Source organism: Vitis riparia, chromosome 14 (genome assembly GCF_004353265.1).
Source record: "Vitis riparia cultivar Riparia Gloire de Montpellier isolate 1030 chromosome 14, EGFV_Vit.rip_1.0, whole genome shotgun sequence".
NCBI lineage: Eukaryota > Viridiplantae > Streptophyta > Magnoliopsida > Vitales > Vitaceae > Vitis > Vitis riparia.
In genome coordinates, this window is record NC_048444.1 from 20,748,693 (window position 1) to 20,770,651 (window position 21,959).

Consider the following 21,959-nt stretch of genomic DNA (forward strand, 5'->3'; position numbering starts at 1 on the left):
AATATAAATATGTAAATTTTATTCTATATAAATAACTTCAAGTTTAAGATACGAGAATTACCTTCAGAGCAATTCGTGCTGATAACGTGTTGTAAAACAAAGACAAATATAATGCAAATCAAAGTAGTAGAGATAAAATATATCTTACTTTGATATATAATATGGAAGAAGGAATCAAAGAAGAGAATTGAGAAAGTGAAAGAAAGAGAGAAAGAGAGAGAATGAGAGGAAGAGTTTTCTTTCTTTCTTGGATACTTTTACATGGAGGGGTAAGAAGCCTTTTATAGGCTTCAAAATATGAACTCCATTTACTCATCTTTAAGATGAGTAATGGGAGTTCATAATGGCCATCAATGTGGTCATTCATTCTTTTCATTTACAACATATAAATCATTGTCAAAAACTCCTCAAGCATTAACTTTAATCAAGAATTACAAGTGAGGTAAAAACCATCCCTATGTCTTTGTCAATTCTTAAAAAAATGTGTCCTCAGCAAAAAAAAAAAAAAAAAAAAAACAATGTTTGGTTCCTAAAAAATACTAAGAAAAGATTAAAAAAAATATTATCTTATGTTTTGTTTTACTGTGAAAAATAGAAAAGAAAATTATATATGATTAAAATTAGTTAAAATTTTATATGTTTTTAAAATATTTAATATTTTTATAAGAAAGAGAAATAAGTGAAATAAGTTCAAAGAAATATATAAAAATAATTTATTAAATTTAAACTTATTTTTTATTTTCATTAACTTTTTTTTTTCCTCTATTTTTATTTTTTCTTTATTTTGCATTTTCTCTCAAAATCTCCATAACCAAACATACCCTAAGGCTATGTTTGGTTTTTGAAAATTTTGAGGAAAAATGCGATGGAAATAAAAAAGAGGAAAAATAAAAGGAAAAAATAAGTGAAAAAAATAAAAAATAGATTCAAAATCAATATATTATTTTAAAATATATTTTAAACTTATTTTACTTATATAAAAATTAAATAATTTTAAAATATATAAAATTTTAATTAATTATAATTATTTTTTATTTTCTTTTATATTTTTCACAACGAAATCAAATATAAAAAATTATTTTCCTGAATATTTTAATACTTGCTGAAAAACAAGCCTAAAAGAAATGAGTTTCAAAATCTTAAGGAGCTATTCAAGCCTTGATCTTCAAGCCTAGATTCAAAGATTGAAGACTTTACAAGACTTATAAGTTGAAGATCTGAAAATCCTTGAAGGAAAGGTTTAAAGGTCAACATTTAACATGATGTACTATTTGGTCATTAAAACAAGGTCTGTCCCCCTGACAATCCTAATTAAAAGACACATTAATGTTGTACATGTTACCTTCTTCTCTAGAAACATAAAAACCTATTCAATCAATGGCTCTGGAAGAAGTAGTGGTGGTCCGTCCTTGTCGCTCCAGCTCGAATTATTTGTAATTAGGGAAGAATGAGAAAGGGTCTTAGCTAGGATTAGGAAAGACCAGATTGGCCAATCGATTTCATTGTCCCACACCTCTAGTAGACATCTGTGAATATGAGTACAAGTTGTGTTTGGATTCCCTAAATCACTATAAATCTTGTTTGGATTATAGATGTTTGTAGAGATCAAGGGAAAAAGAATTTGAAACCTCACGAAAAATGTCAAGAAAAATCAAATATGATAAAACTTAAGGTGATGTTTGGATGTATTCTCTATTTTTTTGTTTTTAAACATAGAAGCCTGGTATAAAATGTAGGAATTTTTATATAAATATAGATTACGGTTTTTTTTTAAGAAAGTAAAATAAATATTAAAATAATTGATTAAAAGGGATGAAATTCTTTCCATATTTATGAATTTATCAATTTTCAGGTTTTTTTAAATAACCTATTTTTGACATAAAAGTCTTTAACTATTTCAAATATTTACAATATGTTTCAAAAGAAATAGTTATTTTTACAAGAAAACTATAAAAACATTTTTATTAAAATAAGGCTAAAAAATTATGAAGGATTAGATTTTCAAAATTAGATTTTTAATTACCCTTTTAATTAAATAACCTTAAAATATTTTCACTTCCTTCAATTTTTAAATTAAAAAAATTAATTACGTGTAGTTTTGACTAAATGTAAAAAAATAAATTAGTTAAAGTCTTTTGACTAAATGTGACAGGCTATTATTAAGGAGAAGGAAAAATAAACTTTATTTATTCTTAATTTTGTTTTATGGAGTTTGATTTTGTTATAAACACGGGTGACATAATAAAAAGCATTACATTATTGACATATTAATAATCAATTTATAAATTATTATAAAAGGTCACATCAATTATGGGTGGCAATTTTTCTTCAATTTTGATAATAATTTTCCATTTTTTTTTGGATGTTTCTTTGTCAAATATATCTATTCCTTTCGGTATTGATATGCTCAAATCGTGTTGTATCAGCTAACATAAAAGTGATTTTCTTAATTTTTTAATACTTGGACATGGCTAAGAGCTTGTTTGAAAATGATTTTAAGAAATGTTTTCAATTTTTTTATTACTTAAAATCAATTTTTTGAATAAAAATTTTCAAGTGAAGAATTTGAAGACTAACTATGGAGGAACATAGACTCAATTCATTCTATGATACTCTTATTACAATGAAAGAAAGCATAAATAAATAGCCTACAGATATGAGACAATTCCGGACTGGTATACTATCACCGGACGGAATTTCCCTTACATGGAAAGAGAATAAACTATTACATGGAAAGAGAATAAACTCTTACATGGAAAGTGAATAAACTATTACATAGAAAGAGAATAAACTCTTACATGGAAAGTGAATAAACTACCTTGCTAGAATTACTCCTAAATCAATTATAATAAAGGCAGTATATTTCACTAATTTAGGGAAGTAAACAGAGGATGCTAAATATGGGGAGGAACGCACAGGATGGAAGGCGACGTGGGCTTGATTTCCAACACTCCCCCTCAAGCTGCGTTGTAGATGTTGATCATTCCAAGTTTTCCTGTCAGATCTTCGAAGTTAACTCGAGCAAGAGCATTTGTGAGAATGTCAGCTGTTTGACAGTTTGTCGGAGTGTAGCTGACTTTGAAAACTCCTTCTTCAATCTTTTCCTTGATAAAGTGTCGATCTATCTCCACGTGTTTAGTTCGATCATGATGAACCAGATTCTTAGCGATACTGATGGCAGCTTGATTGTCGCAGTATAACATCATGGGATGCTTCAATGGAACCCGTAATTCTTCTAACAGCCTGTTCAACCAGATTCCCTCGCAGATACCTTGTGCCATAGCACGAAATTCTGCCTCAGCACTGCTACGAGCTACCACTGACTGTTTCTTGCTTCGCCATGTAACCAAGTTCCCCCAAACAAATGAACAATAGCCTGAAGTTGATCTCCGATCAGTCACTGAACCTGCCCAATCTGCATCTGAAAAAATCTCAATCTCTTTCTTTGTTGTTCTTTGAAAGAAGAGACCCTTTCCTGGTGTCATCTTGAGGTACCTCAATATTCTGATCACAGCAGTCATGTGTTTTTCGGTTGGATTATTCATGAATTGACTTACCACACTAACGGAGAAGCCGATGTCTGGCCTTGTATGAGAAAGATAGATGAGTTTCCCCACAAGACGTTGATATCTTCCTTTATCAACTGGCGTACTTCCATCACTTTCTTCCAATTTGACAGTTGTATCCATAGGTGTTTCTGCCGGCTTGCATCCTAGCATTCCTGTTTCATTCAATAAGTCCAGAACGTATTTGCGTTGTGAGACTGCTATACCTTTCTTTGACCTAGCAATCTCCATTCCGAGAAAGTACTTGAGGTTTCCAAGATCCTTGATCTCAAATTCCTTTGTCAGTAATTTTTTAAGTAAGTCAATTTTCTCTTCATGATCACCTGTCAAAATTATGTCGTCCACATATACAATGATAATTGCCAGCTTCCCTTCTGGGAAGTGTTTCACAAATAATGTGTGATCAGATTGACATTGAACGAATCCGTACCCTTTCACTACCTTAGTGAACCGTTCAAACCAGGCCCTGGGAGATTGTTTGAGACCATACAAGGATTTTCGGAGTCTGCAAACCTTGTTGAAGTTTGATGTCGTCTCAAGTCCAGCAGGAATGTCCATGTAAACTTCTTCCTCTAAGTCACCATTGAAGAAGGCATTCTTCACATCAAGTTGGTGAAGTGACCAATCGAGATTAACTGCCAAGGATAAAAGTACACGAACAGTATTGAGCTTGGCAACTGGAGCAAAAGTTTCTTGATAGTCAATGTCATAGGATTGGGTGAATCCTTTGGCAACCAACCGAGCCTTATACCTGTCCACATTACCATCTGCCTTGTACTTTACTGTGAAAATCCACTTACACCCAACTGGTTTCTTACCTCTTGGGAGGTCAGTAATTTCCCACGTACCATTCTTTTCCAACGCCCGAACTTCCTCATCGACTGCCGCCTTCCACTTAGGATACTTGAAAGCTTCCTGAATATTCCGAGGAACTTGTATCTCTGTGATGCTAGAAGTGAATGCACGAAACGTAGGTGATAGCTTATCATAAGAAATAAAATTTCCAATGGGATGCTGAGTGCATGATCGAATTCCTTTCCTCCAAGCTATGGGCATATTAAGAATATCATTTTCTAACTCGGAATCAACAGTACCATCAGGAGCGTTGTTACCTGGAAGTTTGCTTGGATTAGGACCCGGTTCAGCCTCATGGGTTTGTTGAGAAAGTGCTCCTTCCTCCGTTTCCTCTTGGATGTGCTCCTTATCCCACAAGTCAACAATGGACTCGGGCTGATTAAATGACTCTGGAGGAATGTGATTTTCAGTGATGATGGGTGGCTCACTGAATGACTCAAGATCCCAAAATTGATATTCCTGAGTTGAATTCTCCCCCTGAATATCGTTTTTGGGATAGTAAGGCTGGGTTTCAAAAATGTGACATCCATTGAATTGTAGAATTTTCTTGTGACCGGAGAGTAACACTTATACCCTTTTTGATTTGAAGAATACCCAAGAAAGATGCACTTGAGTGACCTAGGATCAAGTTTACTTCGATGTTGTTGATTGATATGAACAAAAACAGAGCACCCGAAAATTTTGGGTGGGACGGTGGAGATGAGACGAGTAGTCGGAAAGGATTTTAGGAGTGTTTGACAAGGTGTTTGGAATTTTAGTACCCTAGACGGCATCCTATTGATGAGGTAGGCTGCCGTAAGGACAGCTTGCCCCCAGAATAATTTTGGAACATTCATGGAGAACATTAGTGATCTAGCCACCTCTAACAAATGCCTATTTTTCCTTTCAGCGATTCCGTTTTGTTGTGGGGTATCAACACATGAACTTAAGTGAACTATCCCTTCTTGTGCTAGAAATTCTCCTAGAATGGAGTTGAAATAATCCCTAGCATTATCAGACTTTAGAATTTGTATTTTTGACTGGAATTGGGTCTGAATCATATTTTTAAAATTTTTGAAAATTTGACTCGTTTCAGATTTTTCTTTCATGAGGAATACCCAAGTTAATCTAGTGTGATCATCTATGAATGAGACAAACCACCTAGTACCAGTTACATCTTTTATTCTTGACGGACCCCAGATATCGCTATGAATCATTGAGAATGGACTAGACTCTTTATAGGGTTGAATGGGAAAATGAGACCGGACTTGCTTTGATAATTGACAGATTTCGCACTCAAAGGATTTTGGATTTTTATGAAATAATGAAGGAAATAAATGCTTGAGATACATAACATTTGGATGACCTAAGCGATAGTGCCACAACATAATTGCACTATCGTTATTTTGACATGAAACCGAAAAAGAATTACTACGAACTGCCATTTGAGGTTGTTCTTGTGGATCATGGAGCTCCTTAAGGATGTAGAGTCCAGAGCATTCCTCAGCATTGCCAATCGTCTTCCCCGAATCCAAATCCTGAAATTCACAATGAGTGGAGGAAAAATTAGTAATACACCTCTTTTCCTTAGTGAGTTTACTAATTGACAATAGATTACAGTCCAAGTTAGGAACAAGGAGAACAGAGTTGAGAGTAAGATCCCTTGATAGCACAACTGAACCTGTTCCGGCAACCTTTGATAGTGAACCATCTGCTATTCGGACTGTTAAATTATTTGGACATGAGCTATATGTATCAAAAATTGTCGCATCTCCCGTCATATGATCAGATGCTCCTGAGTCCACGATCCAAGGTTTTTTACGTTTCTTACCAACAGTAAAGGCACTCAAAAAATTACCTTTGTGAGCCAAGGTTCCGGAACCAATGAGCTGATTGGAAGATGAGCCAGTTTGTGACTGTACTGACAAAAGAGGAGACAGTAGTTTCTGAAGCATCTCCATTTGCTCCTTATTAAAAGGGCTAGCTTCAGGTTGTGGCGATTGTTCATCGGTAGCCACATGATTGCCTCGTCCTTCTTTCTCAAGTGGTTGACGTGGCTTCCAATCTACTGGCTTTCCATGAATCTTCCAGCAAGTTTCTCTTGAGTGTCCCGGCTTTCTGCAATGATCACACCAAGGTCTACCTCCTTTAATTTTTTGACGGTTGTCAAAAGGAGCGAATTGAGTCTTAAGAGCCGAGCTTTCTGCCATATTCAGTTGTTGATGGGATCCCATCATGAGATTTTTCCGACTTTCTTCACGACGCACTTCAGAGAATGCCTCTCTAAGGCTAGGTAGAGGTTTTACTCCCATGATTCTTCCTCTGATTTCATCAAGATTTTTGTTCAAACCTAACAAAAATTTAAACACACGTTTCCCTTCGACAATCTTTTTATACAACAAACCATCTGTAACACAATTCCAGTTATGAACCTCAAACGTATCAAGTTGACGCCATAGACGAGTAAGAGTATTGAAATATTCAGTTACCGTAAGGTTTCCTTGACGCAAATCGTGGAGGATGCCTTCAATCTGGATGATTTCAGATGTGTTTTCCTTGTCTGAGAAAGTTTCTTTTGCAATGTCCCAGATTTCTTTGGCAGTATCAAATGACAGAAATTTTCACCAATGTCAGGGGTCATAGAGTTGACTAGCCAGGACATGACCATATTATTTTCTGCTATCCACTTCTTGTAGGTTGATGCTGTGGTTTTTGGTGCCGCCGAAGCTCCGGTGATGTAGTCATCTTTCTCCTTTCCCCGTATAAACATTAATATGGATTGAGACCATTGCAAATAATTTTGCCCATTCAGTTTATGGGCTGTGATTGGCAGATGAGAGGTTTCCATTTGATGAGAGGATGAAGACGATGAGATGATGATATCAGAAGTAGAGGATGATGAGTTGGTAGCCATTCCAAAGGCTGGACCGTATTTAGGCATAACCTAGAAGAATAGAATTGAGTAGAAAAAAAACTGACTAAAGATGAAGACGATGAGACAGGATTAAACCTGCTCTGATACCATGAAGAATTTGAAGACTAACTATGGAGGAACATAGACTCAATTCATTCTTTGATACTCTTATTACAATGAAAGAAAGCATAAATAAATAGCCTACAGATATGAGACAATTCCGGACTGGTATACTATCACCGGACGGAATTTCCCTTACATGGAAAGAGAATAAACTCTTATATGGAAAGTGAATAAACTATTACATGGAAAGAGAATAAACTCTTACATGGAAAGTGAATAAACTACCTTGCTAGAATTACTCCTAAATCAATTATAATAAAGGCAGTATATTTCACTAATTTAGGGAAGTAAACAGAGGATGCTAAATATGGGGAGGAACGCACAGGATGGAAGGCGACGTGGGCTTGATTTCCAACATCAAGTATTAAAAAAAATTTAAAATCCCTTTCGGATAAGGGTAAACTTTGCGGGTTAAAAGAAACCAGGAGGAAAGCAGAATTCATAAAGATTTATATGTGCTTTTTTGCTCTTGCAAATTCATACAAAGCCAAACTCGAAGTTTGACAACATTTTATTGCAGTAGAAGCGGCTAACTCCATGCTTATTTATTTTTGCACCATAATCTCTTATCATTAGGAACAAGGGGAGTAGTGGTTTAGTCACCACAGTTCACAAACTGGTAATTGACTGTAAGATGACCTTGGGCATAGCCAGCCCCATTAGTGTCTAGTTGATTGAACACTCCGGAATCCAAATCCAATCCTCCATTGCTGCATTGGTCCACTATTCTCACTGTTGCCTGAGTTCCTGTGGCAGTGTTTGTCACCTGCACACCTCAAATAGTTCAGGTTATATATACATGTATATATACAGAGAGAGAGAGAGAGAGAGAGAGAGAGAGAGAAAGATGTTGTTTGATAATTAGAATCTTACACTAAGGCACTTGCCACAGGCAGCTTGGCCAGTAGGACCAGAGGGTCCACAGAAGGCAGTCCATCCATACTTGCTGCGCCATGCCAAGGGCTTGCTGGCATCCCAAGTGGAGCAGTAGGCGCTCACTGCGTTCAAGTCCCATCCATTTTGCTCCGGATTATAGTAATGGTAGGTGGCCCTCACATTACTAGCGCTCTGGGCAGCTGCACAAGCCACTAGAGACAGCAACACCACCACCTTGCATATGCCTCTCCTCTCCATTTTTGTTGAATGATTTTTGCTTCATCACCTCTCGAATTTATAGAGATGAGTCCCCTATGATGACCCGAAAAATTAGGCTCTCGGGGCTGAAGATTATGATCCAACGATCCTAGAACTTTTGACCTTTCAACCATTGTGACTCGGGTTGTTTGAAATATGGACAAGCTTCAAGCTTCATAGGACAACATTCCACATGGTGTGTCGGAGTGAATCAGTTAATCAGCCTTGTGGGACACGTAACTCATATTCCAGGAAGGGAAAATTTATTTTAAAACTTTTTATTTTTTTCATTAAAAAGACAAAATTAACAAAGAAATATTCTTAATAAAAATGTTTTTTTCTTTTACCATTATTTTAAAAAATAAATATAAAAATGTGATTTTTTTAACACTTTTTTTTATTTTTTTTAAAACTCGTTTTTTCAAAAGATAAATTTACTTTTTATATTATACTTGTATACCGATTTTATTATTTATTTTTACCTTCAAACATTTTGTAACCATTTGTTCAAAAGACTGAGTTGTACTAGAAATTAAAACATGAGGTTTGTGAGTGAGGAGGATGCTACCGGCGGTCAAGATGGGCAACTGATGTTTTGTAATCATCCTTTTGAATTACTTTTCTAGAAATATGGGGAAAATTTGTTTAAGTCAGTCAATGGGTGCCAGAAACCATATTTACGAATTACTTTTCTAGCAATATGGGTAGGTTGTTTAAGTCAGTCAATGGATGCCCAAATATTCCAAGTCAGAAACAGCCAAGTCATGGGTGAGTCGGCTGTGATTTCCAACAATTATTCGTAGCATACATTAAAATCTAATTAATAAATGTTCTTTAAAATTTTGATCTAAACATCAATTAGGTTTATTTGAGGTTGACATGTGGGTTGATCCAAAAAGGCTTGATGCCGGTCCAAATCCACCTTTGTTTGGTTTGCAAAATTCTCGAGGAAAAGGAAAAGGAAAATTTATTTATTTGCAACAATCAAGGAGAAAAACCCGAAAGAGCATTGACAAATTGCACCAAGCTCATATTTTATTTGCAACACCCACAAAAATATATATACCAAATTTACAATATATTCTTATTACATAACATTTTTCATGGGAATTTATTTATGAGAAGAATAAAAAAATATTTCAAAATATTACCTATAACACAAGAATATCAACTATAAATATCATACTTTCATGCAACCCAAAATTTTATATCTACATGTAAATACTTCTACTAATAACAGTATAACTTCTAATAATATGAATATATAAAAACTATCAAACATTTTTCTATTTGTATAATTTACCGTATAAAATATTAATCTTTTGATAATATATAAATATTATCTATATTTTTGTTATCATAGCTCCAAGTTATAATATATTTCACTATAACTTTTGGTTACATGAATTTTATAAAGTTGTACACAATTGTTAGTTAACAATTTTGTTCTCTATAATTTCTAGTTATAAGAAATTACATATTAACAATTTTGACATAACCTTTGATTAGTGCAAATAATATTAATTTTTTTAATTACATTACTTCATATTATGAATAATAATATTTATATAGCTTTTGACTATATAAAATAAGTTTATAATAAAACATTTTTTTCATATAGCTTATGGTTATATGAGTTTTAACAATTGTTAATTTACTAACTTTTTCTTCATAGTTTCAAGTTATGAATAATTAAATTTCAGTAATATTATAATAACATTAAACATTTGGCAATTATGTTATGATATAACTTTTGGTTATACAACAAGATTAAAAATTGTCCATGTATCCTCTAGCTACATAGTTGTTAATTGACAATTTTGTTTTATATAACTTCTGATTGCATAAGAAAATTAGAAATTGTGTACATATCTTCTGTCTATGAAACAATTATTAATAAAAATTGTTTCAATAAATTCTGGTCATGAAAAATGTGTGAATACGAAATAAAAATTAAAAACCAATGTTTTTCATAACTTTGGATTATGATTATTTTGTCAAAACAAAAAATGTGCAAATCTGTACATAACTTCAAGCTATTAATTATTCATTATGCAAATTTGTACATAGTTTTAGGTTATGAATTATTCATTATGTAGATTTGTACATAATTTCAGGTTATGAATTATTCATTATCCAAATTTGTAAATAGCTTCAAGTTATGAATTATTCATTTTGCAAATTTGTATATAGTTTCAAGTTATGAACTATTCATTATATAGCTTTTGGCCATATAATGTTATTTTATATAACTTCCAGTTATATAATATAATTAAAAGGTAATGATGGATCATATGCATAGCTTTTGGTTATGTATTTGCAATTTTGTAATTTACTCTATAATTTTTGGTTATGAGAATTGTACATACTTTTTATAACTTCTAGTTATGAAATTTTTCTATATAACTTTTAGTTATTAAATAATTAAAATATCTACAATTACAAGTTTTTAGTTATGATTTACATAACCTCCCGCTATGAGATAAAGTAAATAAAAATTATAATAATAGAATACAATGCATACTACTTTTCATATTTTGTTTGAAGAAAATAAGGTTACATACCTATAAGAAATTTTATTGATGAATTCTTCTTATTTTTTTATCTCGAACATTCTTATTTTTTTCTTACATACTCAAAGCGTTGTTTTGATAACATGTTGTAAAATAATAAGTGGGAGGAAAAGAAAACGAAAAAAAATGAAATTAGAATGTAGGAAGAAAACATGATGAATTAGAGGTCTCACCCTTTTATAAGAAGTCACAAAAAGATATACATTAATATGAATGATCACCCATAAGTTCCTGATAAATTCTCATATTTTATAACAAAAATAAATAAAATCTCAATTAATATTAGTACTTATTTTTTCTTGTTTATTTAATTTTTTTTTTATATTTATTTTGGTTTAATACACTTTGCCCCTTCAATTTATCCTATGTTTTGTACATTGCCCTTTAAGTTTAAAATCAAACACATTGCACCTCATGCTTCTTAAATTGCAACATTTTGCCTTGATCGTTGAACGGTGTTAGTTTTAGTAGATTGAAATATCATATGTTGTACACGTGACTAAGTAATGAAGGGTAGATTTGGAAAATCCCAACCCCAAAAAAACCCAAATAGAGAGCTTCGTCTTTGTTCTTCATTCGAAGTCCTAACCCATCAAAACCCTAAAAGCCCTAACAAATCTGAAGTGCTAGAATCTAGGAAGTAGAGCTTTGTGAAGAAACATAGCTACAAGAGTAATGGAGGATCCTCCTATTAATTGAGAAGGTTTTTGGGATGCGATAAATAATGTATTGATTTCTATATCGATTCTTGGTCATTTGTTCTTTGTAGACATCTTATTATTATATGTGTTTAATTTTTGGTAAAGAGATGTGGAGGATGTGGATTCTTCATGTACAGTGCTCCATTATAGGTCGAAGAAAATCATTCTTGGATTGTTGAATGGTCTAAAGAAAAGGGAAAATGAAGTATTTGTTTATCGAAAAAGGGTTAAATGTATGTTTTGGTTGATGATCATTCCATGGGCAATTTGTTTGGCTCTTCTAGTCATCATGCTACAAAGAAATGGTGTAAGTTCTTTTGGGTAAGCTTTGTATCAGTGTTACATAGAAATTTGTAGATCCGATGAAGGCTCCCTCCCAATTTGGTTTACTTTTGTATTTTTTGTGAACAATTTGAATTGATAAGAAGTTATGGTTGGGGCCTTGATGGAATTAAGCTATGAAATCCATGTTTTATAATTAATGGAATGACAAGATTTGCTGTTAAAATCCATTTCAATCAAACTCTCAGCTTTTTTATGTTTGTATTAGGTATTTGGGGCCTTAGGGTTTCAATGGGTTAAGGCTTCAAACAAAGATGAAGCCTGAGGATTCTCCAGATCTACCATTCATTAGTCAATCACTTGCATAACACGTGATATTTTCGGGGTTAGGATTCTTTAGATCTACCATTCATTAGTCAGACACTTGCATAACAGGTGATATTTCCGTCCACTAAAACTAACATCGTTCAACAATTAAGGTAGAGTGCTGCAATTTAATAAGCATGTGGTGCAATGTGTTTAATTTTAAACCTAAAGGGATAATGTGCAAAACAAATGATAGGTTGAAGGGGCAAAGTGTATTAAACCCATTTATTTTTTATGATTTTGTCTTATTGGAATTAACCAAATTATAAAAAATAATACTTTTAAACTGCTATTGTTTTAGCTATAATTTACCACATAAATTATTGTTTTAGTTTTTGTCTTATTGTTTTAGCTAAAAAATAATACTTTTAAACCAAATTATAGTTTTAAGTAAAAGACTTTTAACCATCTTATATTTAGTTATTTGAAAAAAAGAAAAAAAAAACGATATTTATGAAAATCTTAATCCCTACTTTTGAAAGTACATTAAAAAAAAAACCTTTGACATAGGTACAAAGAATAAGATTAAGGTATAAATAAATAAAATCAAGTTATAAGACAATAAAACCTTTAAGTGCACATCTCTTCCTTTTGAAAAATATCAAAATTTATAACAAAAATGATTGAATTCTTTAAAATAATTTTAAGGGTTTTGACTACAAAATGATTAAAATTATTGAAAGTTTCTAATGGTTTTTCCTTCTATTTTATTTTGAAAAATTTCTTTAAATGTTCTTGATAATTTTTGTTTTGTATAAAATCTAAAACTTTTTTAAATATTCTTAATATTTGATACATCTTCATAATTAATATTTAAAATTATTCAGTTTTTTAATAATAATAATAATAATAATAATAATAATAATAATAATAATAATTACCCTTAATTGCCTTCACTATAATATAATATTTTTCACCTTACCTCTAACAAAAGTCCCTGACCCCGCCCATATCTATCTATCTTACATAATCTTTAAAAATTTATTTTCATTTTGTAACTTTTTTTAAAGATATTTTTAATAATTAAAAGATTAAAAAATATAATATTATAATAATATATTGATTTAAAAATTATTAAGGAATTTATACTCCACAAGAAATATCCATGCGTTCGGCGTTTGTGAGATGCATCCAATGCAACTCATCATAACTTGAATCAATGGCGGAGAGATTTGGTAGTGTGTTGGACGTACCCTTAGGCTTGGGGAAGGCGACAAATGGGAGGCGGCTACAAGTGTTGTCTTGCAGATAATTACCAAGAAATAGTCAATCCAGGATAAGTCAATAATAATTAGGCACCTCAATCAAATCATTCACGGCCCTTTCCAGCAGGGCGAGAGGGTGACAACAGAGAACACCATGATCTGGACTGGCCGTGCTCGTCACTCGCTTTTGGCAAGCGGGCTTCTCATCCCAAACATGAATCTTTTGCATATCAATTTTCTAATATGTCAAGAATGATTTAAGATTTATTTTTATTTTGGGGAAAAATTGGAATAAGATGTCATTGAATGAAAACATTTAAAAAAACTGAAGTAACTTTTTAATTTTTTTCTTAATATGAAAAGACTAGAATTTATTTTATCTAACAAAATAACCTTTGTCACTAAAAATTACATTTATGAATTTTTAGTAAATAATAATATTTTTTTTATTTCATAAAATTAAAATACCATAATAAAAAATTTTAATTTTGTAAAATAAAGTATTACATAAACATCTAAATTATCAATTACTAATTAAACTATTAAGTTTGATTAATATAAAAAAGAGATAATACCATTTAAAAGAAAATAATATATATATATATATTTCTAAAAGGAAATACAAAAGTTTATAGAGAAAGAGCTCTAAGGAAAATAATAGAGGTTAACTATGGAGATTTGGATTCTTGAGATATTGTTAATTCTTTTGAAGTTGTTTGGCTTGATTTGTGGAAATTGTGAGGATACCCCTCTCAAGGTTTGTAGACAATGATAATGAACGCCAAGCTTGTAACAAAATACTTAGAAAGATTCTTTCCATAAAGTCTTTCTAAATATATAAGCAATTTCATTTTTGGTTGGAAAATGTTATATGTGAAGAACACTGACAGTAACTTTTTCTCGTATATAGTGGGAGTCGATCTCGATATGTTTCATACATGCATGAAGAGCTAGATTGTGAACCAAGCGAATGACACTTGTGTTGTCATAAAGAAAGAGATATTCGACCACGTGATTTCAATGGCAATAGTAGCCACAAATCGATATTCAACTTTAGTGTTACATCATGAAAGTGTAGGTTGCTTCTTGGAAGCCCAAACCACACAATTCGACTCAAGAAAAATGCAAAATTTTGTTGTGCTTCTCTAGTGGTTGGACAACTAACCCAGTCTACATCATTCAAGGTGAGAGAGCTTTGAGATAGATAATGAAGACTATGAGTTAAAGTTCATTTTATATAGCACAAAATGCATTTTATAACACAAAGGTCCTCCATCGATAGATTTTGAAAGTGTCGGCATGCAAGATTTAGTACATTAGTAAGGTCAAGTTGAGTGAACGTTAGTTATTGGAGTGAGCCACATAATTGGCATTCAGTAGGGTTTGTCAAAACTCATTGTTGTTTGGAAGAAGGTTGGGTTCTTGAGTTGTTAGGGTATTAATTTTGAAGGCATCAAGCATTCTTGCTTTGACTAGAATCACAAGTGTATTTGGTCTAAGAGAGGATAAGTCCACCAAGAAAATATTTAATCTCAAAGCTAAGAAAGTTATGAATTTTGTCAAGCTCCTTGAGAGCAAATTTGAGAGACGTTGGATGAGATGAGAGATAAAAGAAGCACTACTTGTGATAATTACACCATTTACATAATAAAGTAAAAGAATGATCTTAGTACCATGGCTATAAATAAATATTAATGACGAATTTGCTTTGTTCCAAATAAAACCATTAGAGAGAAGGCATGAAGGAATTTCATAAACCAAGTGTGAGGTACTTGTTTAAGACTATAAAGAGATTTATGAAGAATACTAACATGATTTGATCGTTTTGGATGTACAAAGCTCGATGGTTGCCCTATATATATATATATATATATATATATATGTTCATTGAGTGCTCCATATAAAAATGCATTTTTTATGTCCACTTGTTTTAAGTGTTTCTCCAACATCAAGACCTGGGATTTGAGAGTAATCTTTTGTAACTAAATGGGCTCTGAATTTGTTGAAATTAACCAAACATGATGAAAAATTCCTTTTCGCAACCCATTGTTCATTGGCAAGAAGAATATATATATATATATATATATATGTATGTATGTATGTATGTGCGCACGCGTATATATGTTGTAACCTTAATCTTAATTAGAATTAAATTCTAAAATAACACATTAGTAGACAATGTTTGAAAAATACATCCCCAAAAGGAAATAAGTAAAAATGGGTCATCCTAAGATCAAAGGCAAACATTAGATAGACTTGGTGCCAAAATTTTGACACAAAAAATGGCCTTGTATTGAAAATTAAGTAATAAAAAATGGAACTTCCCTGTATCAAAATCGAATCTCTTCAATGTGATGCTTCCAATGTTGATTTTCAATAAATTCACAATTTAAAAATATCCTAATCAACTCAAATTATATTTTTGTGTGTGTTTGTCGAAATCTACAGCTTACATCAAAGTGGTATCAATTCATTTTGATAATGAAATCCCAAAATTTGAAGGTTTCTGCCTAGAAATAATACATAAGCCTGGGTTGCTTTGGTACTGAAATTGGACATGGTATCATTTTGGTATCAAAAGTAGGTTTAGTATCAAATTTAGTATCGAAATAAGGTCGAAGTCCATTTTATGCCTCGTGTCAAAATTCTGATACCATGCCTTATTGTTACCAATTTGATGTTGAAATTATGTGTTGGGAGCAAATTTTGCACTATTTATTACACCCTTTCTTGTGTCGAAATCCTCTTTAACTTCTTCCTTTCATCAATTTGTGTGTCAATTTGCAACTAGCATTTTAAACCACTCCTCCCTTTCCTTGCCTTTTTCATGTTTTTGTGCATCTTCATCCCTCTCTCATGAATTTCTAGCATCTCCACCTTCCTCCCATTACCCTTGGGTATTTGGGTTGTCTTGATATTTGCTTGATTTGTGTTTTTTACCCACTTTTTGCTGCATTTTATACTAGATTCAAACATTAGTCCCACAAATAAGGGCTAAGCATAGATTTAAGTTAAAAAATAATGATTTGAACCGAAAAACTTTATAAAAACCTTCTTTTACATGTGGAAAAGCACTAGTTTTGAGCACTAATAAGAGAGCTCCACCATACATGTATTTCTTATTGCATGTGCTTAATTGGTGACCAAGATGAGAAAGTGGAAGAATGAATCTATACTTCTTAATTATCCAAGTCCTTATAGATAATTATACTTTGAATGATCCAATATTTTGCTATGCTTATACAACTTTTGACCATGTCATGAAATAGAGGTATGATGTATGATGTATGCTACTCTTGCATGTTTCTTATGGTGATCATGTTTGATTCAATCTAAAGGGGCAATGTTGAGAAAGCAAGTAAACAAAAAATCAAATGGCACGAGGGGCAATGAGAAGACTTTTTGGTAACATAGTCATGTTTGTGCTCACTGCCAACAAGTTATTTAATGCCTAGATGCTGCAATATGGCTATGAATATAAATATATAGTTGACAGGGAGGCATGACTATGATATATCACTCAAAAGGGGTTGACGATCCTAAAATCTGATGTGATCAAATAAATATGGGGCATAATGAGACACTATAGGGGATGTTCTATGTTGATTTAGATAAGATTTGATATACTACTCCAAAATTTCTTTCTACAATTGCCTCGATGGTCACATAACTCATCAGCTAAGTATGAATTTAATAATGAATAAGATGGTAAGAAGGGCATATGTTTGTGCTCACTATATGCGAGTGGAAGAGGGTTTGACTGTACTTCTCTCTCAAACTAGTAATCAGTACAAAAATTTCAAAATTTTATGATAAATGAAATACACACAGATCTTCAACACAGTGCACGAACTGGTAATTGACTATAAGATGGCCTTGGGCATAGCCAACCCCATTAGTGTCTAGTTGATTGAACACTCCGGCATCCAAATCCAATCCTCCATTGCTGCATTGGTCCACTATTCTCACTGTTGCCTCAGGTACCAGTGTTTGTCACCTGCACACCTCAAATTGTTCAGGTTATATATGCATGTTACAGAGAGAGGGAGAGAGAGAGAGAGATAGACATATTGTTTGATAATTAGAATCTTACCCTAAGGCACCTGCCACAGGTAGCTTGGCCAGTAGGGCCAGAAGGTCCACAGAAGGCAGTCCATCCATACTTGCTGCGCCATGCCAAGGGCTTGCTGGCATCCCACATTTTGCTCCGGATTATAGTAATGGTAGGTGGCCCTCACATTATTAGCGCTCTGGGCAGCGGCACCAACCACTAGAGACAGCAACACCATCACCTTGCTTTTGATATATTTTATCCTATGATATATCTATAAACTTTAAGTATTGATATATTTGTGTTTATTAATATTTTTGATATATTTTATCCTATGATATATCTATAAACTTTAAGTATTAATATATTTGTGTTTATTAATATTTTCATCATTGGTTTTAAATTCACCTTTATTATTATTTGTTTTGCAAAAATCTCGAAAAAAAAAAATAAAAGCTGAGAAAAAAAATGTTGAACAACCAAAGCTTTGAGAGAGAACAGTAAAGGAGAAAAAAACTATGGTTTTAAAAATTGGATCAAAGTGACCGGTTGAACCTTTTCAGTCTGGTTGGCCGAACCGTTCCCCTGACCCGGAAGAACCGTCTGGTACATGAAGAACCGGTCATGGGCTGGGTGACCAAAATTTTCAATGGGAGCTGTAACCATCCGGCCCAACTTTGATGGCAGCCCACCACACGAATCTACCCAAACTTGAACTACAATTATTGTTGCAAGGTCCAGCACACGCCGCCGAAGACATCTAGTTTAAAATAAATCATTTATGACTAGCTTCCAGGACAGAGACACCCACGTCCAATCCATTAGTCCTCCATTTCTGAATTGGTCCACAATCTGAGCTCCTGCGAGTCCATGTATTTCAGCAATATTTATTTTATAATAGAAAAAATAAAGGTAGTCAACTACAATTAATGGATGAATGCATCTAGTTATCAATGTTAACATTTGATTTTAGAGTATAAGCAAGGTATAGTTCCTTTCCTTAGTCCCCTATTTTTATGACTTGCCACATCAAGCTATTCTCCTCTATCTTTGTAGATCCCTGGATTTACCCAGCTTTGTCACAGATAAACCCTAATGATGTAGCGTGTCCCATTTAGTTTCCAAACCCATCTTCTTAATCCCACTATAAATCCATGATGATTCAAATTAGTTGGCATTCGTTAAGGGATATTGGGGTGTTTGTTGTTTAACCCAAGGCTATGATGCAAGATGTACTGAAACTTTTTATGAAGTTAATGAAATGGAATTAGACCTCAAGATATATAAGAGTAATAAGTTGATTGTATTGGAGGTGGGGTTGGTTAGAGGATGGTACATTGAAATGGTATCGATTCGTGTTGGTGGGTCGTGTTCGTGTTGCATTGGGTATTTTACTACATAACTCAGTCCAAACTTGTCATAAATAATAATTGTGTCAAAAACATAAACTCAAATACTACCTAATTATTAAACAAGTAACACGTCGTATAACCCATTTAATAATCAGGTTAAGTTAGGTCTTATATATATTTATATAATAAATGTCTCAACAAAGCATGTTTATGAATCAATTAATTCTTTTATTTTAAAATAAATTTAAAATGAGTCAAATATGGGTTAAATAGTTTAAAAATAATAATTAGGTTAATACTGAAATTATTAAACGAGTCAATGTGGATCAAATTCGTATTATATAGGTTGATCCAAAAATTATTTATTTATTAAATAAGTTATGCATGTCGACATAAATTTAATCCAAATCTATTCATACTTAATCCAAACCAGTAAAAAATATATTAGGTTTATGTCATGTTCACAAATATTTAGCTATGGAGTCAAGATTTCAATTTTGGGGGCAATTTACGAGACATATGTAACAATTATAAAAATGTAGGTTTTTAACCAATGAAACCAGAAACTTTTCATATTTTTTGACATATTTACCGTTCTTTATTTATTTGTCTCTAAAAGTATAGTATTCTCATTTTTTTCTTAATTATATTGATAATCTAAACTACGTTAACTTGAACTCTGTAATTAAGTTTTATTTAAAAGAGCTTAAATTGGGTTAAATTTCTATTTATCTAAAAAAATTTGATTAACATTAAAATATTCATTTGGACTTAAATATTGAATCATACGACTCGATGATCTCATCTTTACATTATAAAAGTTTAAATGAAACTATAAAAAAAATTATACTATTTATAAACTACAAGATGTTTCACATTTTTCCTTCCTAAAATACCCCTACTATATCATTTATTTTTCTCTTTCCTCAATTTTATAACTTTCCAAATTATTTTTATTATTCAAATGTAACTTCCACTTATTGTTTATTACAATTACTAATATCAAATTGATTTGTGTAACATCCATTTATTTAATACCACAAAACCATACTGTCTTCACTATAATTTGTGTAACATTCATTTATTTAATATCACATTGTAACATTAACATTCAAATTGAAATTTTTTTTTGGACTTTACTATTCCCATATTTTATTTTTCTTATTTTCATTATACCAGGGAAATCTTTGTCAATGTTTCCTCCTATGGTCAAATTATTGAACCATCTTTATAAATATATTTTATCTTCACTCTGTTTATTTAAACCTTATAATTTTTAATATTAAATTTAAAATTTATTATTATTTGACTCAACTTATTATCATTCTCATTAATTACCTATGTTTTTTTTTGTTTTTTTTTTTTATTTTTTTATTTGCATCAAGTATAAAAATCATGTGAATTCATATCATTAAATATTCAAATGTTAATGAAAATATATATATATATATATATATATATATATATATATATATATATATATATATATATATATATATATATATATATATATATATCGTATATAGTGTGTACTCAATGTTTCTAAACCAGACTGGTCATTAAACCGAAAAACTTATGGTTCACAATTCAGTAATTGGATTGGTGGTCGAACTGTAGTTGAACTAATGATGTCATAAATATATAGTTTATATTATTAAAATTAAAAAGAATAAAAAATTAAAAAATAAATAAATAATCAATAATATTAAATTTTTTATCTTTAATATTATAAAAAATAAGTATAAATATATTAATATTTTGAATTTTATTAAATGAAATATGTATAATATTTAAATGTCAATATATTCAAAATGAAGAAAAATTAATTATTTAATTTTAACTAATTTTAGAATTTTAGAAATTATTATATTATTTTTTTAATATTATAAATATTTTAGAAACACATATATTTTTTTTATTTGCATTTTAAGTGATAAGGTGCATGCAGCCTAAGTGGCCTTCTATGTGTTTTGCTTCCTTAAAATCATGAATCCTACATGGGATGTGGATTGTTAATTCAACAAGCCATGTCTACGTGAATTAAGGTATGACACATTAAGGGATGTTTGGGTTTGACTTTTACTGAATATCAAATCATTTAAGTGAGTTTTAATTCATTATTTTTTTCTTATACTTAAAATCTTGAATCTCACATGGATGTGGATTGCTAACTCAACAAGTCATGTGTACTGAATTAAGGTATGACACATTAAGGGTTGACTGGGTTGGGTTTTTACTGAATATCATTAAATGGAAGGCGACTAGGTTTTTTTTCTTAAAAGAGGGGGAGGAGGTGGGTTTTAAATTGGGCTCATTTAATGAAAGGAAGAGCAAGGGAATTGAATAGTTTGATTTATATGGAATCATCCGATCCAACCAGTTCACCTATCTAATCGTTGGTTCAATGGCTTTGGGGTTGGTTCAAATGTTCGATTTAATAGAAAGGACCAGACCAAAAAGTCCACTGATCAATTGGGTTCGATTTGATTTTCAAAACAGTATATAGTAATTAAAAAGATTAAACAGTATAAATACAATTTTAAATTGAAAAAATTATGTAAGATTAAGAGCATGTTTGTTGGAATTTTTAAAAACAGTTTTTAAAAAATAGAAAACAACTTTTAAATTTTTTTTTACATGTTTGGCAATTGTTTTGAAACTATAATTTTTAAAAACAAGATTAAAAAAAGAAAAAATAAATAAAAACACAAAATTCAGAGAACAACCTCTTTATTGTTTTTAAAAACAAAAGGGTCTGAAGCTGTCCCTGAAGCTGATGAGAAGTAATGAAAGCATGGCAAATTTTGAAGACACCATTGCTTCTCTCCGCTTTCTCTGCTTTCTTAATAAGCTGTTTG

General features: G+C 31.5%; 2 protein-coding genes and 1 pseudogene across 2 annotated transcripts; all 3 read right to left on the bottom strand.

Moving 5' to 3' along the window:
* Nucleotides 1–4,980: 4,980 nt before the first annotated feature.
* On the bottom strand, nucleotides 4,981–7,012 carry LOC117929704. Its single transcript, XM_034850084.1, has 2 exons — nucleotides 6,259–7,012; nucleotides 4,981–5,938 (listed from the first exon to the last, which is right to left on the bottom strand). The coding sequence occupies exons 1-2, from the start codon at nucleotides 6,710–6,712 to the stop codon at nucleotides 5,904–5,906; spliced, it is 489 nt and encodes a 162-aa protein (XP_034705975.1). The 5' UTR covers nucleotides 6,713–7,012; the 3' UTR covers nucleotides 4,981–5,903.
* Nucleotides 7,013–7,852: 840 nt separating this feature from the next.
* LOC117929705 (pathogenesis-related protein PR-4-like) lies at nucleotides 7,853–8,586 on the bottom strand. Its single transcript, XM_034850085.1, has 2 exons — nucleotides 8,311–8,586; nucleotides 7,853–8,203 (listed from the first exon to the last, which is right to left on the bottom strand). Exons 1-2 carry the CDS (start codon nucleotides 8,569–8,571, stop codon nucleotides 8,033–8,035), a joined length of 432 nt encoding a protein of 143 aa, XP_034705976.1. The 5' UTR covers nucleotides 8,572–8,586; the 3' UTR covers nucleotides 7,853–8,032.
* An 8,919-nt stretch (nucleotides 8,587–17,505) lies between these two features.
* LOC117930538 lies at nucleotides 17,506–18,415 on the bottom strand (annotated as a pseudogene).
* Nucleotides 18,416–21,959: the final 3,544 nt, after the last annotated feature.